The sequence below is a fragment of the Emys orbicularis genome, chromosome 4, assembly GCF_028017835.1.
Source record: "Emys orbicularis isolate rEmyOrb1 chromosome 4, rEmyOrb1.hap1, whole genome shotgun sequence".
In the NCBI taxonomy this organism is placed as follows: domain Eukaryota; kingdom Metazoa; phylum Chordata; order Testudines; family Emydidae; genus Emys; species Emys orbicularis.
In genome coordinates, this window is record NC_088686.1 from 149,791,698 (window position 1) to 149,809,639 (window position 17,942).

At 41.7% G+C, this 17,942-nt stretch overlaps 1 protein-coding gene across 1 annotated transcript in view; it reads right to left on the reverse strand.

Moving 5' to 3' along the window:
• TRIM33 (tripartite motif containing 33) overlaps positions 1–10,649 on the reverse strand; it is a 69,286-nt gene extending 58,637 nt beyond the window's left edge. The window contains exon 1 of the mRNA XM_065402595.1: positions 10,232–10,649. Within this exon, the coding sequence (XP_065258667.1) occupies positions 10,232–10,649 (418 nt within the window). The remainder of the gene's footprint in view (positions 1–10,231) is intronic.
• Between the last annotated feature and the right edge of the window lie 7,293 nt (positions 10,650–17,942).

Below are 17,942 nucleotides of genomic sequence, written 5' to 3' on the forward strand. Positions count from 1 at the left end.
GCCTAACGTTAGCTAGAGCATTCAAGGAGGAGTATTTTCAACTACCTCTGCTGTTCCCTAGTAAACTAACTACACACATCCATTATTCTCTTTCACCACATAAAAATTACACTGTCTTAGTATTAAAATCTAATCACCAGAAGCTTAACAAGCATAAATATAGTAGATTAGGAGAATCAAGAAAATGTTCTTGTCTCTCACAGTCACCAGGAAGAGTCTACTACAGAAGCTTCTTAAGTCTTTTTAGCCAGTCCAACCTTTAAGCAGCCTTACACCGAATGTTCAGTGCCATAACAGATGGACATGGCTTTGAAAGAGTTCTGAAAGAGTTCAGACCCATGGGTCAGTCTGACTCAGTGAACTGAACAGGTAAGAACTCCACTTTCCTATTGAATACATTTTCTGAATAATTTCTTGCATAACTGGATCAAACTCAAAGACAGATGGACATTGCCATTAAGTAAGTGATTACATGAACTAGTGACATGTAGTGGAATTTCTTCCCAGTTTTCCCTCTTGACACAATTAGGGTCATAACAGAATTCAAAGTCAATTTTCCCCTAAAGAGGAGGAGCAACTCAAGTTGTTCCTCTAACTCAGACAATTAAAGGAACTCATTTTTTTCCCCATAGGAAAGAGTCTAAGACCTGATGCCACATCTCCATCAAAAAACATTTAACTGACAGCTGGGAAAACCAGAGTTTGAGATCCTCTCTTTACCACAGCAACAATAAGCCAAAGAGCATCACTTTACTGACATTTATTTCTAACCCATGATCACAGAGGAAGCGCCAAGGTCATTTAGTTTAAACACATTATTGTATGTAACACCTGTGGTGAAATTTACTTATTTAGGGCTAGTCTACACTGGCAGCGCTTTAACGTGGCTTGTGTGGTCACGGCGCAGCGCTGGAAGAGAGCTCTCCCAGCGCTCTAAAAAAACCCACCTCCACGAGGGGCGTAGCTACCAGTGCTGGTGCACTGTCTACACTGGCGCTTTACAGCTCTGAAACTTGCTGCACTCAGGGGGGTGTTTTTTCACACCCCTGAGCGAGAAAGTTGCAGCACTGTAAATTGGCAGTGTAGACAAGGCCTTAGTGATTTTGGGAAGCAGGGGGAGAAGTGTTAGAAAGGAAAAATCCAGCCTTGCAGAGCAACACTTTGTTGCAGTTGGAACTGCTAGGGAGTTGAAATATTCCTTGGACCACAGAACATATACCTATACTCTGTAATTTACATGCAGTTCCACTTAAAACTTCATGACATATGTATCAGGTGTGTTTTTCTGTAAACTGACAAGAAATTTATTTAATCCAAGAAGAATTGACACTGATTTACATTCCTGAATACCACCAGCTGAAGCACTCAAAGGAAGCTAATCTGACCTCTTAAAAAGCAAAGAAAGGTAAAGTGAGAGTATGCATATGGGGAAAGGGCAAGGAGAATGCTGCAGCCTGTTCTTGAATGTATTACTGTAGGCACAATGATAGAGGACCCAAGACTGCAAGGCACTGTCACAAGTACTTTGCATTTCTGGACCTCAAGATATTTTACAAACATAAAGCCTCAACATCCCAGTATTATCACACCTATTACGTCTAAATAGAAGGTAAATTGAGGCAGGACAACAGGGTTAACATTTCCTTCTCTTTACAAAAAGAAACAATATCTTTAACAATCACATGTGGTCATGGCCTTCTTTGACATCTTGGCAGAAAGTGTATGTTCTCCAGCAGAACACATACCCTTCAGCATCATGCTTAGGCACGGATTCAGATGAGATCATAGCCAGAGATGGTATGGCCAGTCAGAAGAGATAGTTTTGTACCTCTTATAAGGCTTATCCAGAATTCAAGCCTGGACTTCACTGCATAAAGATGCATTTTACTTGTATGTAGTAAGCACATTTCTTATTGTATTGAATAATGTGGCTTATTTATGTAACCTATTCTTTGTAATTATTTACACATACATACAAGCCAAAAGTTAAAATGAATAACATTTCTTTGTATGTTTCTTCATTGTTGTACTTTACAAAAAAAACAACACCCCAGAATGGAAAAATGAAAAAAAGGAAAACAAATGAGATCACACATTTTGGAAGAGACCTATTCTCAGGACTGACTGACTTAATATAGCAAATATCCAAGAACATTCACTTTAGAGAAGTGGCTTAGAATTTTTCACTGATACATAGGAGATGCCATATTAGTTAACACTGGCCTAAAGAGCTATAGCTGTGTATCCAAAGGCCCCCCATTTTAAGCTTCTATTTTCAACCAGCTTTTGTAATAAAATTTACCCTTTGAAGTGTCCCATGCTTGTTCTCAACCCAAAGATGAATTTTTCATCACAATATTTAAAGAAAATCCCTTCAGCTGTTTACTTTTTTCTAAGCATGATAAAAATAGTGTTACACACTTCAGGAAATATTTTCAAACACATTTGTGTTCTCTAATAACTCAAACTTCCGTTTTGAAGTTGAAACTTGGCATACATGTAGCCCTCTGAAGAATGAGTATTTTGCCAAGTTTGATATATTGGTTGAGATAGCCAAAACGAGTAAGTAGTTTTGCACATGTATAATATGTCATCATTTCTCTCGCCAGCTTCAAGGCTCATCAAATGCACATATCTGATAGCCACACATCAAAATACCTGTGCTAATTGAATTGATTAGACATTCAAATAAACCCACACAGGTCGCTAGAATGTCACACCATCAGCCTGACATCTAAACAAAATTTAAAGTAATTTCAAATTCTACATCTAAATGTCTCCGGCAATATTCATGATATTGCAATTGATCTTTTAAAAAAAAGATTGATCTTCCTTTGTAGCTGTTTGAAAGACCTGCACAAAAGCGAAGAAGTGATATCGCACTAGATCCTAGAAAGCCCAGTTGAGGCTGGGACCCGAATGGGAAATAGCAAAACTGACTAGCACAAAGTGCTATCAAACATATAAAGTAAACTGAGAGGGAGTAAAAAAAACCATCAGTTATATCAGAAGTTCCCAAAGTGTCATCAATAGATAGCTGGATGACTGGTCAGTGGTGTTGGCTGCTCCCCCTGATTTCCAGTTGCCAAATTCATTAAAAGACACTTAGAATTTCATGTTTCTCTCTCATATCACTTTTTTATGTAAGCAGTTGCCACAAGGATGTTATGGATCGTGAACAGGAAAAGCTGTTGTCCACAAAACAATCAATGCAATGACTGGTGGCTCACACGACACTTACGTATTAAAAAGTATGGGAACCTGTAATTTATAGTAATCTTAGACATTTGCAACACACAGGTTAAAAATAATCAGATTCATGTATGAAAATGTATTAAATTGAAAGAGCTCAGAAATTTGTATTTCACTAGTATAAGAAATCATACAAAACCTAAAAGAAGGGATTTCATTGAACATTTTTTAGAATTAAACCTCCACTGAAGTTTAGCCAACATTGCACACACCACCTTCCTAATTATGCACAAGAAAGAAAGTGAGGGTACGTCTACACTGCAGCTGAGAACCTGCCTCCCAGGCCAAGGAGACAGACACATGCGAGCTCTGCTCAAGCGAGCACCCTAACAATAGCAGTGTGCATGTTGCGGCAAGGGCGCTGGTATGGACTAGCCACCCAAGTATGATTCTAGGGGTCAGGCAGGCTTGCACTCAGGTAGCTTGCCTGTGCCACCAGGTCCACACTATTTGTAGTGCTCTAGCTCAGGCAGAGCTAGCTCATCTGTCTACCCCGGCGTACTTTGAGAGAACAGCGTTGTGTCAGTGTCGGAGCTAAATGAAATGCAAATAAACTAATTTATAACCATTTCTGCAGTTTCAATAGTCTGTGATTTAACAGAAGTTTTTACTTTGAGTCTCACTTTACTGAACGCATGATGCTTACATACAAGCTGACAGAACAGTTCATTGTATTTGAGTGTCACATCACATACATGACTGTGCTAGTTTGACATGTGCAGTCCGTTTTTGTCTTCCTTTTAAACAAAAGGATATTGCACACATTTCTTAGATGTCCATCACTGTCATATAAATGCCCAAAATGCAAAAGTCTATGAAATGTTACGAATGGAACTGTGTACACAAGAGACAAGAAATTAAAAGTAACAGTTCTTAGAGCAATTATAATTTAAATGTTGCAAATTACAGCATTCACCACAAGAAGTGTTAATGCATCTGATTATATACACACTTTCATTTAACCCAGTGTCTATGTTTTCCTAAAGTTTTCAGAAAACTTCTCCTTGTGGGCTCACTGGCTAAGATTTCAGTAGCCTAATGAAGTCCTGACCCTTTGTGGTGTTCATAAGGGGCTGGAAGAACTGCACATTCTCCATACTGGGATAATCTTCTTAACAGATTGCAAATACCTCACTGAAACATAGGTTGTTCTGAGAATTTCACTATCTTCTCAGGGAGAGAAGAAAATCATGGGTGCAACAAAACAAACAAACATAAAAGTGAATCTTCAAGTGTTAAGAGAGCTCTCCTTTCCTGAAATTTTAAGCTTTCATTTGAAAAAAAGTTTCTATTTTTCCATATTTAAAATATCACTGTCAAAATGTAAACAAGTAGTTGTGCAGATGACCAGTAACCCAGCCTTGCACAAAACTGCCTCCATCTGGACAGTAAAAACAACTACAGGAACTCAACCATCACCCAATGAGGCACTGAAGTGTTGACATTAAAAACAAGTATCTTTTTGGTTCATTTTTGTTCTAGATTTGGAAACCCAACATTCCATCATTTAAATATCTTCAACTCATTATCAATTGTGAAATATATTAAACCCCCAAGTATTTCACTCAGCATTAGGCATCACTTGAAGGACAAAGGTAAGCATGCTTCAAAGTACTTCTTTCTTTAATACAGCAGAATGCATGATTGGGTCATTGTTTTACCATCTAGATAATAAAATGGAACTCTCCCATATCAGTCATTTTCAGAAAGACATGAAAATGGCTCTTTTACAGTATTTGTTTACACTCCAGGGTAGAGTAAAACCAGCCATTCCCCCTCATGCCACGTGGCCAATTTGTGAAATTATGGGCCTATATCCTACTTAATGTTTAAAACTTGAGATCCTTTAAGGAATCTAAGGAGTGAAAAATGAGATTAACAAGCTAGCAACAGTAACAGGACAAATTTACCAGAAAAAAAATATATAACCAATGTTTTCACTAGCCCTTAAGAATCTTATCTTAGGTGGGCAAAATCTTGTAAACATCATCTAAGCATGATGTAAATTAAGATACATGTAAAATAAACACAATGGAGCATGTAATCTGAAAGTGGTATCCTGCAGTTGCACAGGATGCTTCAGGTGTAGCAGTGGGCATGGCTAACTATCAAGGCTGACAGGGAAAGTAGCTGCTCATGGCAAGCTAACAGGCCATATGGATTGCAGAATTAGATATGAAAGAAAAGGAGCTTCTGCAAAGGTAGCTTACATTGCCCATGATTGCACCACACACTGCTCAGCAATGCTGTAGCTGCCTCTGGTGCAAGAATTTTCTATTCCCACAAATGCCATGATTTTCTTGCCATCTAGCTAGTTCCATCTGTAGTATGTAGGAATGTGTGTCCATTGAACACCAGCATTGTTCAAATATCTATAGCCCTCTGGTTTTACTCCTAGGGAACCCGCTGGGCTGATGGAAGTTTGACAATGCAATGCTGCACACTGTCCTCCACAGCTTCCAACAGGGCTGTATACTTCCTTGCCCATGCAGTTGATACATTTTTCAGAGCCATCCATGGGAATCAATTTAGATACCCATAGCCAGATGAACCACAGTACTGGATGTTTGCACGTCTCAATTTACACATCAGTTAGGTGTCTAAGTTGCCCCATCAAACAGGTAAGGTGCCTTTTACATCAGCACAGAATATGGCCTAGTGTTCTTTAAGAGAACGTTACTGGAATTTGTTTTCCATCCTTAACTTAATTATTTATTTTCTGCAGAAGTTACTCTTTACTAATTCTCTATACTTGGACACTTGTTTATCTGAACATGCCATTATTAGATAAAGCATGCAAAATTTGGCTTGATAATCTACGTCCTTTAGTACAGTATAACCTATACAGCATGCAAGATTTAGAATCTGGCCTCAGAAAAACGCCAACAGATGTATCAGAGTCCTTCAAATAAGATTTAATGAACCTTCATTTTAAGATGGACCTTCTGATACCATTTGCTAGAACATCTGATGGGTTCTCTACTCTTTTCCTGTACCCCCAAAGATATCAAATTCAAGTTGTGCACTCTACAAGAGCACACAGCACAGAATGCACAAATTTAACCCTCACTCATTCACATAACCATATGGGACAGATGTATAGGCAGTGTCAAGAACAGGCAAGGTTAAGGTGGACCAGCAGGCAAACAAAGGGTGAACTACTGTATTCATTGGTTTATACTGTAGTTGAGAGCCTCTGATCCTTTCCAGCGTACTGTACCCCTTTCAGGAGTCTGATTGGTCTTCTGTACCCCACAAGTGTCACCTCACTTAAAAACTACTTGCTTACAAAGTCAGACAAAAATGTCAGAGCACATTACTGAAAACTTGCTTGTTTTCTCATTTTTACCATACAATTATAAAATAAATCAATTGGAATATAAATATTGTACTTACATTTCAGTGTACAGTATATAGAGCAGTATAAACAAGTCATTGTCTGTATGAAATTTTAGTTTGTACTAACTTTGCTAGTGCTTTTTATGTAGCCTGTTGTAAAACTAGACAAGTATCTAGATGAGTTGATGTACCCCCAGGGGTACACATACCCCTGGTTGAGAACCACTACTTTTTAGATCATATGTATGTAGCTGGAGCTCTGCATCTCAGTGTGTATTACATACCATGTGCACAACATATACAAATATCTAATGTTGTTTCTAATCTAAAATTCTTCAAACATGCCAAAAGCACTCATTCTTATTGAAGACTGAGGCCAAACCAAGTTTCATTAAAAATAAGCAGCTTGAGTTGCGAACACAAATGTCTGAAAAGTTTCAGCGATGAAAAGAATGACATCATTTTAGGGCTGTCGATTAATTGCAGTTAACTCGATTTAAAGCGATTTAACTCAAAAATATTAATTGTGATTAAAAAATTAATTGTGATTAATCACACTGTTAAACAGAATACCAATTAAAACTTACTAAATATTTTTGGATTTTTTCTACATTTTCAAATATTTTGATTTCTATTACAACACAGAATATAAAGTGTACAGTGCTCACTTCATATTTTTAATTAAAGATATTTGCACTTTAAAAATGATAAAAAATATAGTATTTTTCAATTCACCTCATACAAGTATTGTAGTGAAATCTCTATTGTGAAAGTGTAATTTACAAAAGTAGATTTTTTTTGTTAAGTAACTGCACTCAAAAACAAAACAATGTAAAACTTTGGAGCCTACAAATCCACTCAGTCCTACTTCTTGTTCAGTCAATTACTAAGCCAAACAAGTTTATTTACATTTACGGAAGATACTGCTGCCTGATTCTTATTTAAAATGTCAGCCGAAAGCGAGAATAGGCATCCACATAGCACTTTTGTAGCTGGCGTTGCAAGATATTTACGTGCCACAGATATGCTAAACATTCATATGCCCCTTCATGCTTCGACCACCATTCCAGAAGACATTTTGATGCTGCTGATGCTCGTTTTAAAAATGTGTTAATTAAATTTGTGACTTAACTCCTTGGGGTAGAATTGTATGTCTCCTGCTCTGTTTTACCCGCATTCTGCCATATATTTCATGTTATAGCAATCTCGGATGATGACCCGGCACATGTTCGTTTTAAGAACACTTTCACAGCAGATTTGACAAAACGCAAAGAAGGTACCAATGTGAGATTTCTAAAAATAGCTACAGCACTTGATTCAAGGTTTAAGAGTCTGAAGTACGGTCCAAAATCTGAGAGGGATGAGATGTGGAGCATGCTTTCAGAAGTCTTAAAAGAGCAATACTCAGGCGCGCAAACTACAGAACCTGAACCACCAAAAAAGAAAATCAACCTTCTGCTGGTGGCCTCTGACTTAGATGATTAAAATGAACATGCGTCGGTCCGCACTGCTTTCGATCATTATCGAGCTGAACTTGTCATCTGGAAGGACGCATGGCCTCTGGAATGGTGGTTGAAGCATGAAGGGACATATGAATCTTTAGCGCATTTGACACGTAAATATCTTGCGACGCCAGCTACAATAGTGCCATGCAAACGCCTGTTCTCACTTTCAGGTGACATTGTAAACAAGAAGCAGGCAGCATTATCTCCTGCAAATTGTAACCAAACTTATTTGTCCGAGCCATTGGCTGAAGTAGGACTTAGTGGACTTGTAGGCTCTAAAGTTTTACATTGTTTTATTTTTGAATGCGGTTATTTTTTGTACACAAGTCTATATTTGTAAATTTAACTTTCATGATAAAGGAATTGCACTACAGTACTTGTATTAGGTGAAATGAAAAATACTATTTCTTTTGTTTTTTACAGTGCAAATATTTGTAATAAAAAATAAACAAAGTAAGTACTGCACACTTTGTATTCGGTTTTGTAATTGAAATCAATATATTTGAAAATGTAGAAAAACATTCAAATATTTAAATGGTATTCTCTTACTGTTTAGCAGCACAGTTAATCGTAATTAATTTTTTTAATCACGCAGTTAATCATGATTAATGTTTTTAATCGCTTGACAGCCCTACATAATTTCTTATTGTTGAATACTGACGAAAATATATAGCGTTTTACAAAAAGTTGCATTGAGGTGCATTAGATTTCATTTAAATGAGCAAATTTTTTAAACAGCTGTAAAACTGGAAAAGGGGCCCTTTCATGAACATGTCCCCAAGTTAGTGTTCCTTATAACCAAACCAAAATAACTACTTGTAGAAACTGCTTTTAAAACGGTAATTTAAATATCTAAAAACCGGAAAGTTTCAAAACATATGCTAACTTTCAGTTTTAATCAAGTTTAGAAATAAATTCCATTGTGTATCCCAATTTTAATTGGGCATGGAAATATTATACCAATGGACACAGCATCTCTAACAAGCACATGCAGATTCTTCTAGAAAGAAACCAAGTAGTAATCAGGATTCAAATAAAGTTAAGTTCTCCAAATTCCTGCTTGGTATTCACATCATAACTACCAGAGACGAAATTCTTTGAGAAGACTAGCCAAGAAAGTTTTCAGTGTCTGTTTAACTACAATGCGAAGATTGTCATCTTCCAGGGACATACAGTATGAGTGTCATATGTACTATCGCATAGGTCATTCAAAAAAAGGGGTATACAGAAGGAAACAACCACCATACCTAGTACATGAGTTTTGCCATCCTCATTCCATCTAACTGTGCCAAAATGGATGACAACACAAAGATGCAATTTTAGCACGTCTGTGAATGAACAGGTTGGCAAACTAAAGGTAGCCCAAAATACACAATCCTTCCCAAACCAAACATAAAATTACGACTGCGTATTACACCGTTTTCTTTAAATGGTGGAACCAACAAAATACATCCAAACAACAGCATAAGGGTGCATAGATTTTAATTCTTATCCTACCCCGCTACTTACAAACAAAGGCTGTTCCAAACTGAACTAAATTAAGACAAAACTGACAAAAAAAATCAGACTCCATGAAGCTCTCTAGGTTTCTTAAACGAGTCTATTTTTCGAGACTATGAGAGGGTAGTTCTCAACAGAGCTGTAGCTAATAAGCCCCCAAAGGCTCACACGACAGATTCGGGATTCTCCCTCTGTTCAGAGAGGCTCAGCCTTACCTCCTCTACCACCAAGTTTACGGCCCAGCAGCCGCACTAGGTGCCCGGGGAAGGCAGACAGCCCTGGGCGCTTTGCTGGAAGGGATGTGCTGTGCTGTGTATTTCCCAAAGAACAGAACAATTCTGACTCGAAGGAGGCTGAGCGGGGACAACGTGCCAGCCCCAAGCCGAGGTGCTGAGCATGTAAACACACGGCAGGGGAGGGATCTCCGGGCAGCTCGGACCCCGGCCCATCCCCAGCCCGGGGGTTCCCGGGCAAGTCGCGAACAGCGCGTCTAGAGCCAAACCCCGACCTGCGCCACCTGCTGTGGCCAAGGGCGGGGAGCCGGACCCCCCACGGCCCCGGCCCCAGGAGCGCAGGGCGAGGCTCCGTCCGAGCCGCTCCCTGCCCCGCGGGCGGGCGGGCGGCCCCGGCCTCACCTTGCTGGATGTCGCCGTTGGCGCCGCCCGGCACGGGCACGCTGAGCTGGCGCTCGGGCTCGGGCAGGCAGCGGCGGCAGAAGGAGTGCAGGCAGGGCAGCAGCTTGGGCTCGGCCTCCCGCCGGCTCTGCAGGCTCTGCGCGCACACGGCGCAGGTGTCCAGCAGCGACAGCGGGCCCGGCGCGGCCGCCGGCAGGGGGGGCACCGGGCTGGGGCCGGGACCTGGGCCTGCCGCGGCCTCCGCCTCCGCCGGGCCCTTCTCGGCCGCCGCGCCGGGGCTCTCGCGCTCCTCGGGCGGGGCGACGGCGGGCGCGGGCGGGGCGGAGGCGGAGGGGGACGTGGCCGCGGGCTCCTGGCCGCCACCGTCCGGGCCGGGCTCCGCGGCCCCCTCCCCACCGCCTCCTTTGTTTTCCGCCATGTTTCCTCCTTTGAACCCGACTCCCCGCTCCGCGCACGCACAGCTCCGCGCCTGCGCCCGCACGCCCCGCGTCACCGAGCTCCCGCATACGCTGCGTGCTCGTGCCCGGTAGGTACGCGGCAGGCGGCGCAGGGACAGGGCTGGGCACGTGCCCGAGCGAGGCGCGCACCCGGCACGCAGCGGCTATAGACCGCGGGCAGCGTGGAGCGCGCGGCCGACACGCCGCTTCAGGGGGACGCGCACGGCGTGCCCAGCGTGCACGCCACTTCGGAGGGAGCGCGTACGGCATGGCCCTGGGGAGCGGCGGCGCATGCGCCTAGTGTTCCTCCCTGGCTGGAGCAGGGAGGCGTCGTGAAGCTGCTTCGCTCTTCGGCTCAGCATCAGCAGCGGCGGGTAGGGGGGCGCGGAAAGGGGCGGGACAATGAGGGGCGGGGCTTCCTTTCCTCTTCGCCAGACTCCCCTCTTCAGCTCGACGCCCGACTGGCTGAGCCATAGGCGCCCTTAGGGGCTGCAGCCAATCAGCTTCCGGGGGGGGGGGGAGTAGGCTGCCTAGCCATTGCAGCCAACTACCATTGCAGAGAGTATGATGGGCAGTGGCACTGCCCCCTCATGGCCCAGAGGAGGCGGGCCTTTCTCCCCCCTTCAGCAATGCCAGGGGCAGGGTCCAGACCAGCCTGCCCACCCAGCCTGCCATCAGCTGGGCCTGTCCAGGGGCACTGTTACATTTGGTTTCGCTGCCCGTGACCACTGGACCACGCTTGTCACAGCACCACAGCCCCAGGAGCACCGGGCGAGGCTGGGGCAGGCCCTGCACCCAGCAAAAAAACAAGCCCAATGCCCAGCATCTCACTGTCATCTTACACATAGCGGGTGACCTACTGGCCCTGCAATTCATGTTGCCCTGCCCATAGTGGCCCATATAATTCATAACAGCATGACTACTCCTTACTGGTTGCTACTATAGCTGAATGGGAAGCAGGTGGTGCTGGGGTTTTGAGGGTTCAAACGCTCCTGCTCACTTGCAATAGGATGTTTTTAAAAATACATATATAAAAATTAATGTAAAGATCCCACAGGAATTATTGGAATGAATTTATATGCACCATTGTTTTCAGAAGTGAAGTTGGACGTTCTTTTTTTTTAAAGTGGCTACATGTTTAGCGTTTCATTTTGGTTAATGGAGACTGCCCCTTTATGAACAGGATTTGGTTCTATATTTGAGGTTGAAAGCAACGTGTGGGAGATAGTGCTTGCGTAAACTCCAAAAGGGAGTTTGAAAACAATGAGCTGAAGCCAAACCCTAGACCCTGCAGTAACCAAAAAGAGAAGAGCTTGACCCCCTGCAGCATGAACCAGCAGTTGAGAAGAGTGGTAAAATTTAAAAGTTGCCTCTTGTTCACTTTTTTTTAAAATTATAGGTAAGGTCATTCTATTCGGGTCTTTCAGTTACAAAGTGAATAAGTTTGGGGGCGAACTACAGGCCAAGCTATGTATTGGTTTGTCTATCTTATGAGCCCAGATAAACTTGGCAGGGAGTAGAAAAATAACACTTCCTCTGAAGCAGTTTCTCATACCTATTCATCTCTCCCCCATATTAGGCTGAAACCTAAGAGGTCTCATTTTGTAGAGAATGATAAATAGTGTGAATTACCGTGGGTCAATTTGACCAGCTCCTTATTTCTTATAAATTACCTCATCTGAAACATATTACTTGTTCATAGATTACAAGACAACTATAAAATCTAAATGAAAAAATGTTAATAATTGTGTCAAAGAAACCATAATAATTGTCTTTTTTCCTTTCTCAAGCTATATTTTGTTATACGCCTAGCTTATGTGCTCATTTGATTAAAATACTGTTTACTGTTACTGACAACACCTATTGTCTGTGGTGAATGAATAAATACTAATTGGTTAAGAATAAGCAAAAGACCTGCTTTTAAGATTACTATCTGAGTTATAAAAATAATTTACTGGATGAGCACAGCATTGAAATAGTGGGTCATGGTCCCTCATCACTAATCCAAGTGATAAGACTTAAAAATTAGTCTAAAATCAATCAATCAAAACTGTTACATTTAGGACCAACACTGTAGCTAGCTACTCAGTTCTTTCCTGCTTGTATCACAGTTTTCACATACCCCAAGTGTTTCATGTTCTCCATCAGCTGTCAGACTTTTGTTTTCCCTGCTGACTGGTTCAGATAAAGTTTTTCATAACTTCCTAAAAGTGGGTGTGATTATACTGGCCCCCTTGCCGGCAGTCTGAGGCTTCATAAATATTCATATTGTGAACAGGCTTTGGTGACAGGTTGCTTTGCTGTTCACTTTTAAATAAAGTATATAGTCATTTCATTACATAGTATCTTTCTGCTGCACATTAATATCATACAGAAGACAGAAAATTAAAGAACAAACCATAAGACATACAAAGTTAGACAAAATGCAGTTCTGTCTTCATATCACCATGAAGACATTGTTTGGAAGAAGCAATTACAAAGTGTAATGGGGCTATACTGCTTGTTCCAAACAACATTCATTAACTAACACACACCAGTAACGCTAGCTCTGATTCCTGACAAGTTCCCAAAACAGATTTTTCATCCAGACCCATCCCCTCAGTATCTCACAGCATGGATGCTGGCTGGTTAACCACAGTGGAAAGAAGCTGCTCTGCTGATATTTTCAACATTCTAATTCAAAGCAGAAAAGACTCCACAAGACTAACAGTAGGTGCAGGACTAGTTCATGTGTATCTTCCAATCCTAGAACCCCCCTCCTGCCTGAGATCTCAATGTGGTTTCAGCTAGCTTGATGGGTTCCCTCTGAGTGCTTGGCATCATGATTGCTAAACTTCCTTTTAATAGAGATAGTGATTGCCACTAAAAAGGCTATCAGCCCAAATGTCAGGGAAGATGCTGGCACTTGTGGCAGACCCACCATACAGTGTCTTCCACAGGACCCCAGCAAGGATTTTTACCTAAGGTGATCTCTGACTTCATCTAAACCAGATGACCCACCTTACCTGTGTTCTTTCCTAAAATCACATACCGAACAAGGGGAGGCTAGGCTTCATACCTTAGATGTACTCAGAACTCTATCCACTTACCTTGTATTGCTTTTGCTACTGCAGATAGGGTTAAAGGTCAAGCTACATCATCCCAAAGGCTTTCAAAATGGGTCTCTGATTGGATTACTATGTTACGAGCTTGCTGTAGGGCTAATTTAGCTGACATGAGTAGGCCCAAGTTAAGACAAGCCCAAACAAGTTACTGCAGAACAAGCCCAAACAAGTAATTGCTGACACCACTAGCTATTGTGAACGTTTATAGTAAGTATGGGAAGAGAGAAATTAATGAAACTATTGTAGGTATGTTTATAGTAAACCAAGCAAGCAGGAACACAATGAACTGATAAGTTTACCTTAACCAATCTGCAAAGTGATTGGTCCTCACATGCAAAAAGTATAGCTATAAGTAGCTAGGAAAGATGCATATAAACTGTGTAATGTGACACATGAATTGGGATTATGGCTCATCCTGTACCTAAACTCCCAGCAGCTTCGTCTGGCCAGCCTGGGCAAAAAGCTGTTAAGTGCCTAATAAAGTAACCTGAATGATGAGCTGGAGCTGAACTGAGGTTTTGGACACTAGAGAACTGGATGAAGTCTTCTTCCAGAACTGGACCAGGTGTTCTGGATAAGCCACATGGAAAGGTCTCAGAGGGAATCCCAACATTAGCTAGTTTAGAAACCTACCCACCAAGTCAGGGCAGAGCCCATTTGACTAGGGCGCAGGCAGCATCTGTGGTTTCTTTGAAAGGTGTTTCCATCTTTGAAATCTGTAGGGCACCTACTTGAGGATCAGTACATGCATTTACAAAACACTATTCCCTCATTGAAGCTTTCCAGTTGGATGCCCATTTTGGCAAAGCGGTCTTACAATCACTGGTTTTGTAGATTCTGAGCACCCACCTCCTCCACATCAAGTCTCTGTTTGTTAGTCACCGATATGGAAGAAAGGATACCTACTCTATAACTGAGGTTCTTCAAGATGCATTGTCAATATGTAATCCATAATCCAGCCTCCTTTCCCACTACTAAGGAGTCTGGTAACTCCTGGGTTCTGTATTGGCAAAGGAACTGAGGGATGGCTGGTCCTACTTCACCCTTTATGCCCTTGGGGGTGGGGAATGAGGGCAATCAAGACACAGGTGTGGCTCCAACAGACACCACTGAGATCAGAAATTTTTGGCAGAGCACATGACAGCCAGGAGTGGAATACATATGGACAAGGTAAGAAACTTATTTTTGAGACTTATTTTCAAAAAGGGATAGAGAATAAGATGAAGAATATCTTATTGCCCTTATATAAATCCATGGTACACCCACATCTTGAATACTGTGTACAGATGTGGTCTCCTCATCTCAAAAAAAGATATACCGGCATTAGAAAAGGTTCAGAGAAGGGCAACTAAAATGATTAGGGGTTTGGAACGGGTCCCATATGAGGAGAGATTAAAGAGGCTAGGACTTTCCATCTTGGAAAAGAGGAGACTAAGGGGGGATATGATAGAGGTATATAAAATCATGAGTGGTGTGGAGAAAATGAATAAGGAAAAGTTATTTACTTGTTCCCATAATATAAGAACTAGGGGCCACCAAGTGAAATTAACAGGCAGCAGGTTTAAAACAATAAAAGGCGCAGTCAACCTGTGGAACTCCTTGCCTGAGGAGGTTGTGAAGGTTGGGACTATAACAGGGATTAAAAGAGAAGTAGATAAATTCATGGAGGTTAAGTCCATTAATGGCTATTAGCCAGGATAGGTAAGGAATGGTGTCCCTAGCCTCTGTTGTCAGAGGGTGGAGATGGATGGCAGGAGAGAGATCACTTGATCATTACCTGTTAGGTTCACTCCCTCTGGGACACCTGGCATTGGTCACTGTTGGTAGACAGGATACAGACCTTTGGTCTGACCCAGTATGGCCATTCTTATGTTCTTACAAGAGACTTCTCTGCTTCTCATGAGAGTCACAGCATCACTGGCAACACATTACATAAATTTCTCTGAGCAAATTAACTGGGGCTTGCAATGGGTGAAGATCCCAAAACGATGCGTCTCAGAGCAAAAACTTACCAAGCTCCCTGATGTGATTTAGGGAAATTTCCTCCCCTCCTATTCAAATGACCACAGTTCCATGGAAGTGTGGTGGGGCTATTAAAGAGGGCTCCCTATACTTTTACACTGACAATCACCTACTTCTCCATCGAGCAGCCAAAGCAGCAAGGTGCCCTGTTGATTAACACAAATGAGATAAAGACTGCATTAAAGAATGCTTAGGTTTGGATTTAAGATATGTTCACATTGAGGTGCCAACCTTCCTTTGCACTCCCTCACCCCAGCATACTGAAGGATCCTTACTGGGCACTATATTTCTTCTGTACTTTATCATAAGTCTCCCTTTCCCATCTACAAATACCCAGGATATAGGAGGGAGCCTGTATCCTGTAGGAGGGCTAAAGTTAACAGGATATTGGACATGGCAGCAGGTGCACATTTCAGTTATGCATGTGGACTTAAACAAAACTGAGTACCAATTTTTCTTGTGTTGGTACAATGCCAAGTGTAATGGGGACTAGTGACTGGGGCTCCAAGGCACTGCTGCAATACAAATAATTTTCAGCAGTAGTTGCCATACAAAAGCAGATCTTTGGCATTCAAAATACTACCGCGAAAGCCAAATTTTAAAATGCCTAGAAAGAAAAGGACTTACTTGTAATAACACATATGCAATGATTGTGTGTGTGGCTATCAGGACAAAAAGGAAGGAACAGCATCACAGTACCTGAAACTTCAGTTATATTTTGTAGCAGAAGCATAGTACTTTGGTATAAGGTCTGATCATTTCATTATATCCTAGAGTGCCTGGGACAAACTGTGATTAATGTAAGACACTCTCTTCATAAAATTTCAAGAGTGCTAGTTCAGAAACAGAGGAACAAGCATAGCAAATACTTGGGTTTGAGTAAGTAGCAAAGAATCAGTTGTAGAAATGACTGCATTAGACTGGTTTAAGGCAGTGAATTCTGTATTTTAAAACTGGTAGAGGGATGGGTATCTATCCCCATGAGGGAAGAGTAGCTACCTTTGGCAATTTAGCCAGTGATCTAGTATAAAATTTTCCTCTGTCAGATAAATTGACTCACAAACAGCAGAGCACCTTGTTAATTTCAAATCTTGGTTTAAGAAGCTAACAACATGGATATTTTATATTAATCCACTGTAGCTGGATTTTATGTTTATATTTTGAAAAGGGATGATATGCAGATTAAGAGGCAACAGGAAGCAATTCACAGCAGTAAGGGATGAGGGCAGCAGGGGACCACACTAGGCTACCAGCAGGAGAGAAGGTCAGGCTGCCAGTAGGAGATAAGTCACACCAGGCTTCCATCAGGAAAGCAATATTCTGACAGCTATATTTGACATCATCCACGTGGCAAACAAAGATCCAGCCATTATGCTGAAGTGTGTGGATGATACAAATATAAATAAGGCAAGAATTTTAATCTCTTTAGAAGGCTTTAACTGTAGTGTTAAGAAGCAAATATATTTCCCTTTTTGCTTTACACATAACTGCATCCTGTTTATTACTAAGGAAAATCCATTCAGTTTGAATCCGTGATGCACACTTGCTATTAGAATAAGGCCATTCATTCCTTTGGATTAAGTACAAGCTCCAGTTCCTCTTATAGAACGGCCTAGTGACTTGCATGAAACTATTAACGTTAACTTTTCTTGCACTGTCACTAGTCAGGGTTGTTTCTTCCTTCTGTGCCATGATGTCGTATGTGGCTGAAAAATGTTGGACAGCATTTTGCCCTTTGGGTAGTTCCAGCAAGACCTATGGCATAATTTAAACACTGCACCTAGAACTATGGACAGGTGCCTTATACACTGAAAAAGATAGATGGCCTAGACAACAGAAAGAATGAGATCAAAGCAGCAAACCCTGGATCTGCCAGACAAGCCGGAGTGCCAGGAAATGCAAACAGCAGCTTTTGCAAAGACCAGCACAAGCTCTTTCTAAAGGTCATGGAGGTAGTAACCACAGCAATGAAGCCACTCTCATCAATAAATTCAAAACCTTGCCCCAAGAAAGAACTTGTTCCATCTATGGCTTTGATGATATCATGCCCTCTAATGGCTCTTATGAAACATGCATACAAGCTTAAGGTACCTGCATGAGGTTTAGTATCTGACAATACTCAGATGTTTACGGCTATCAGAAGCCAAA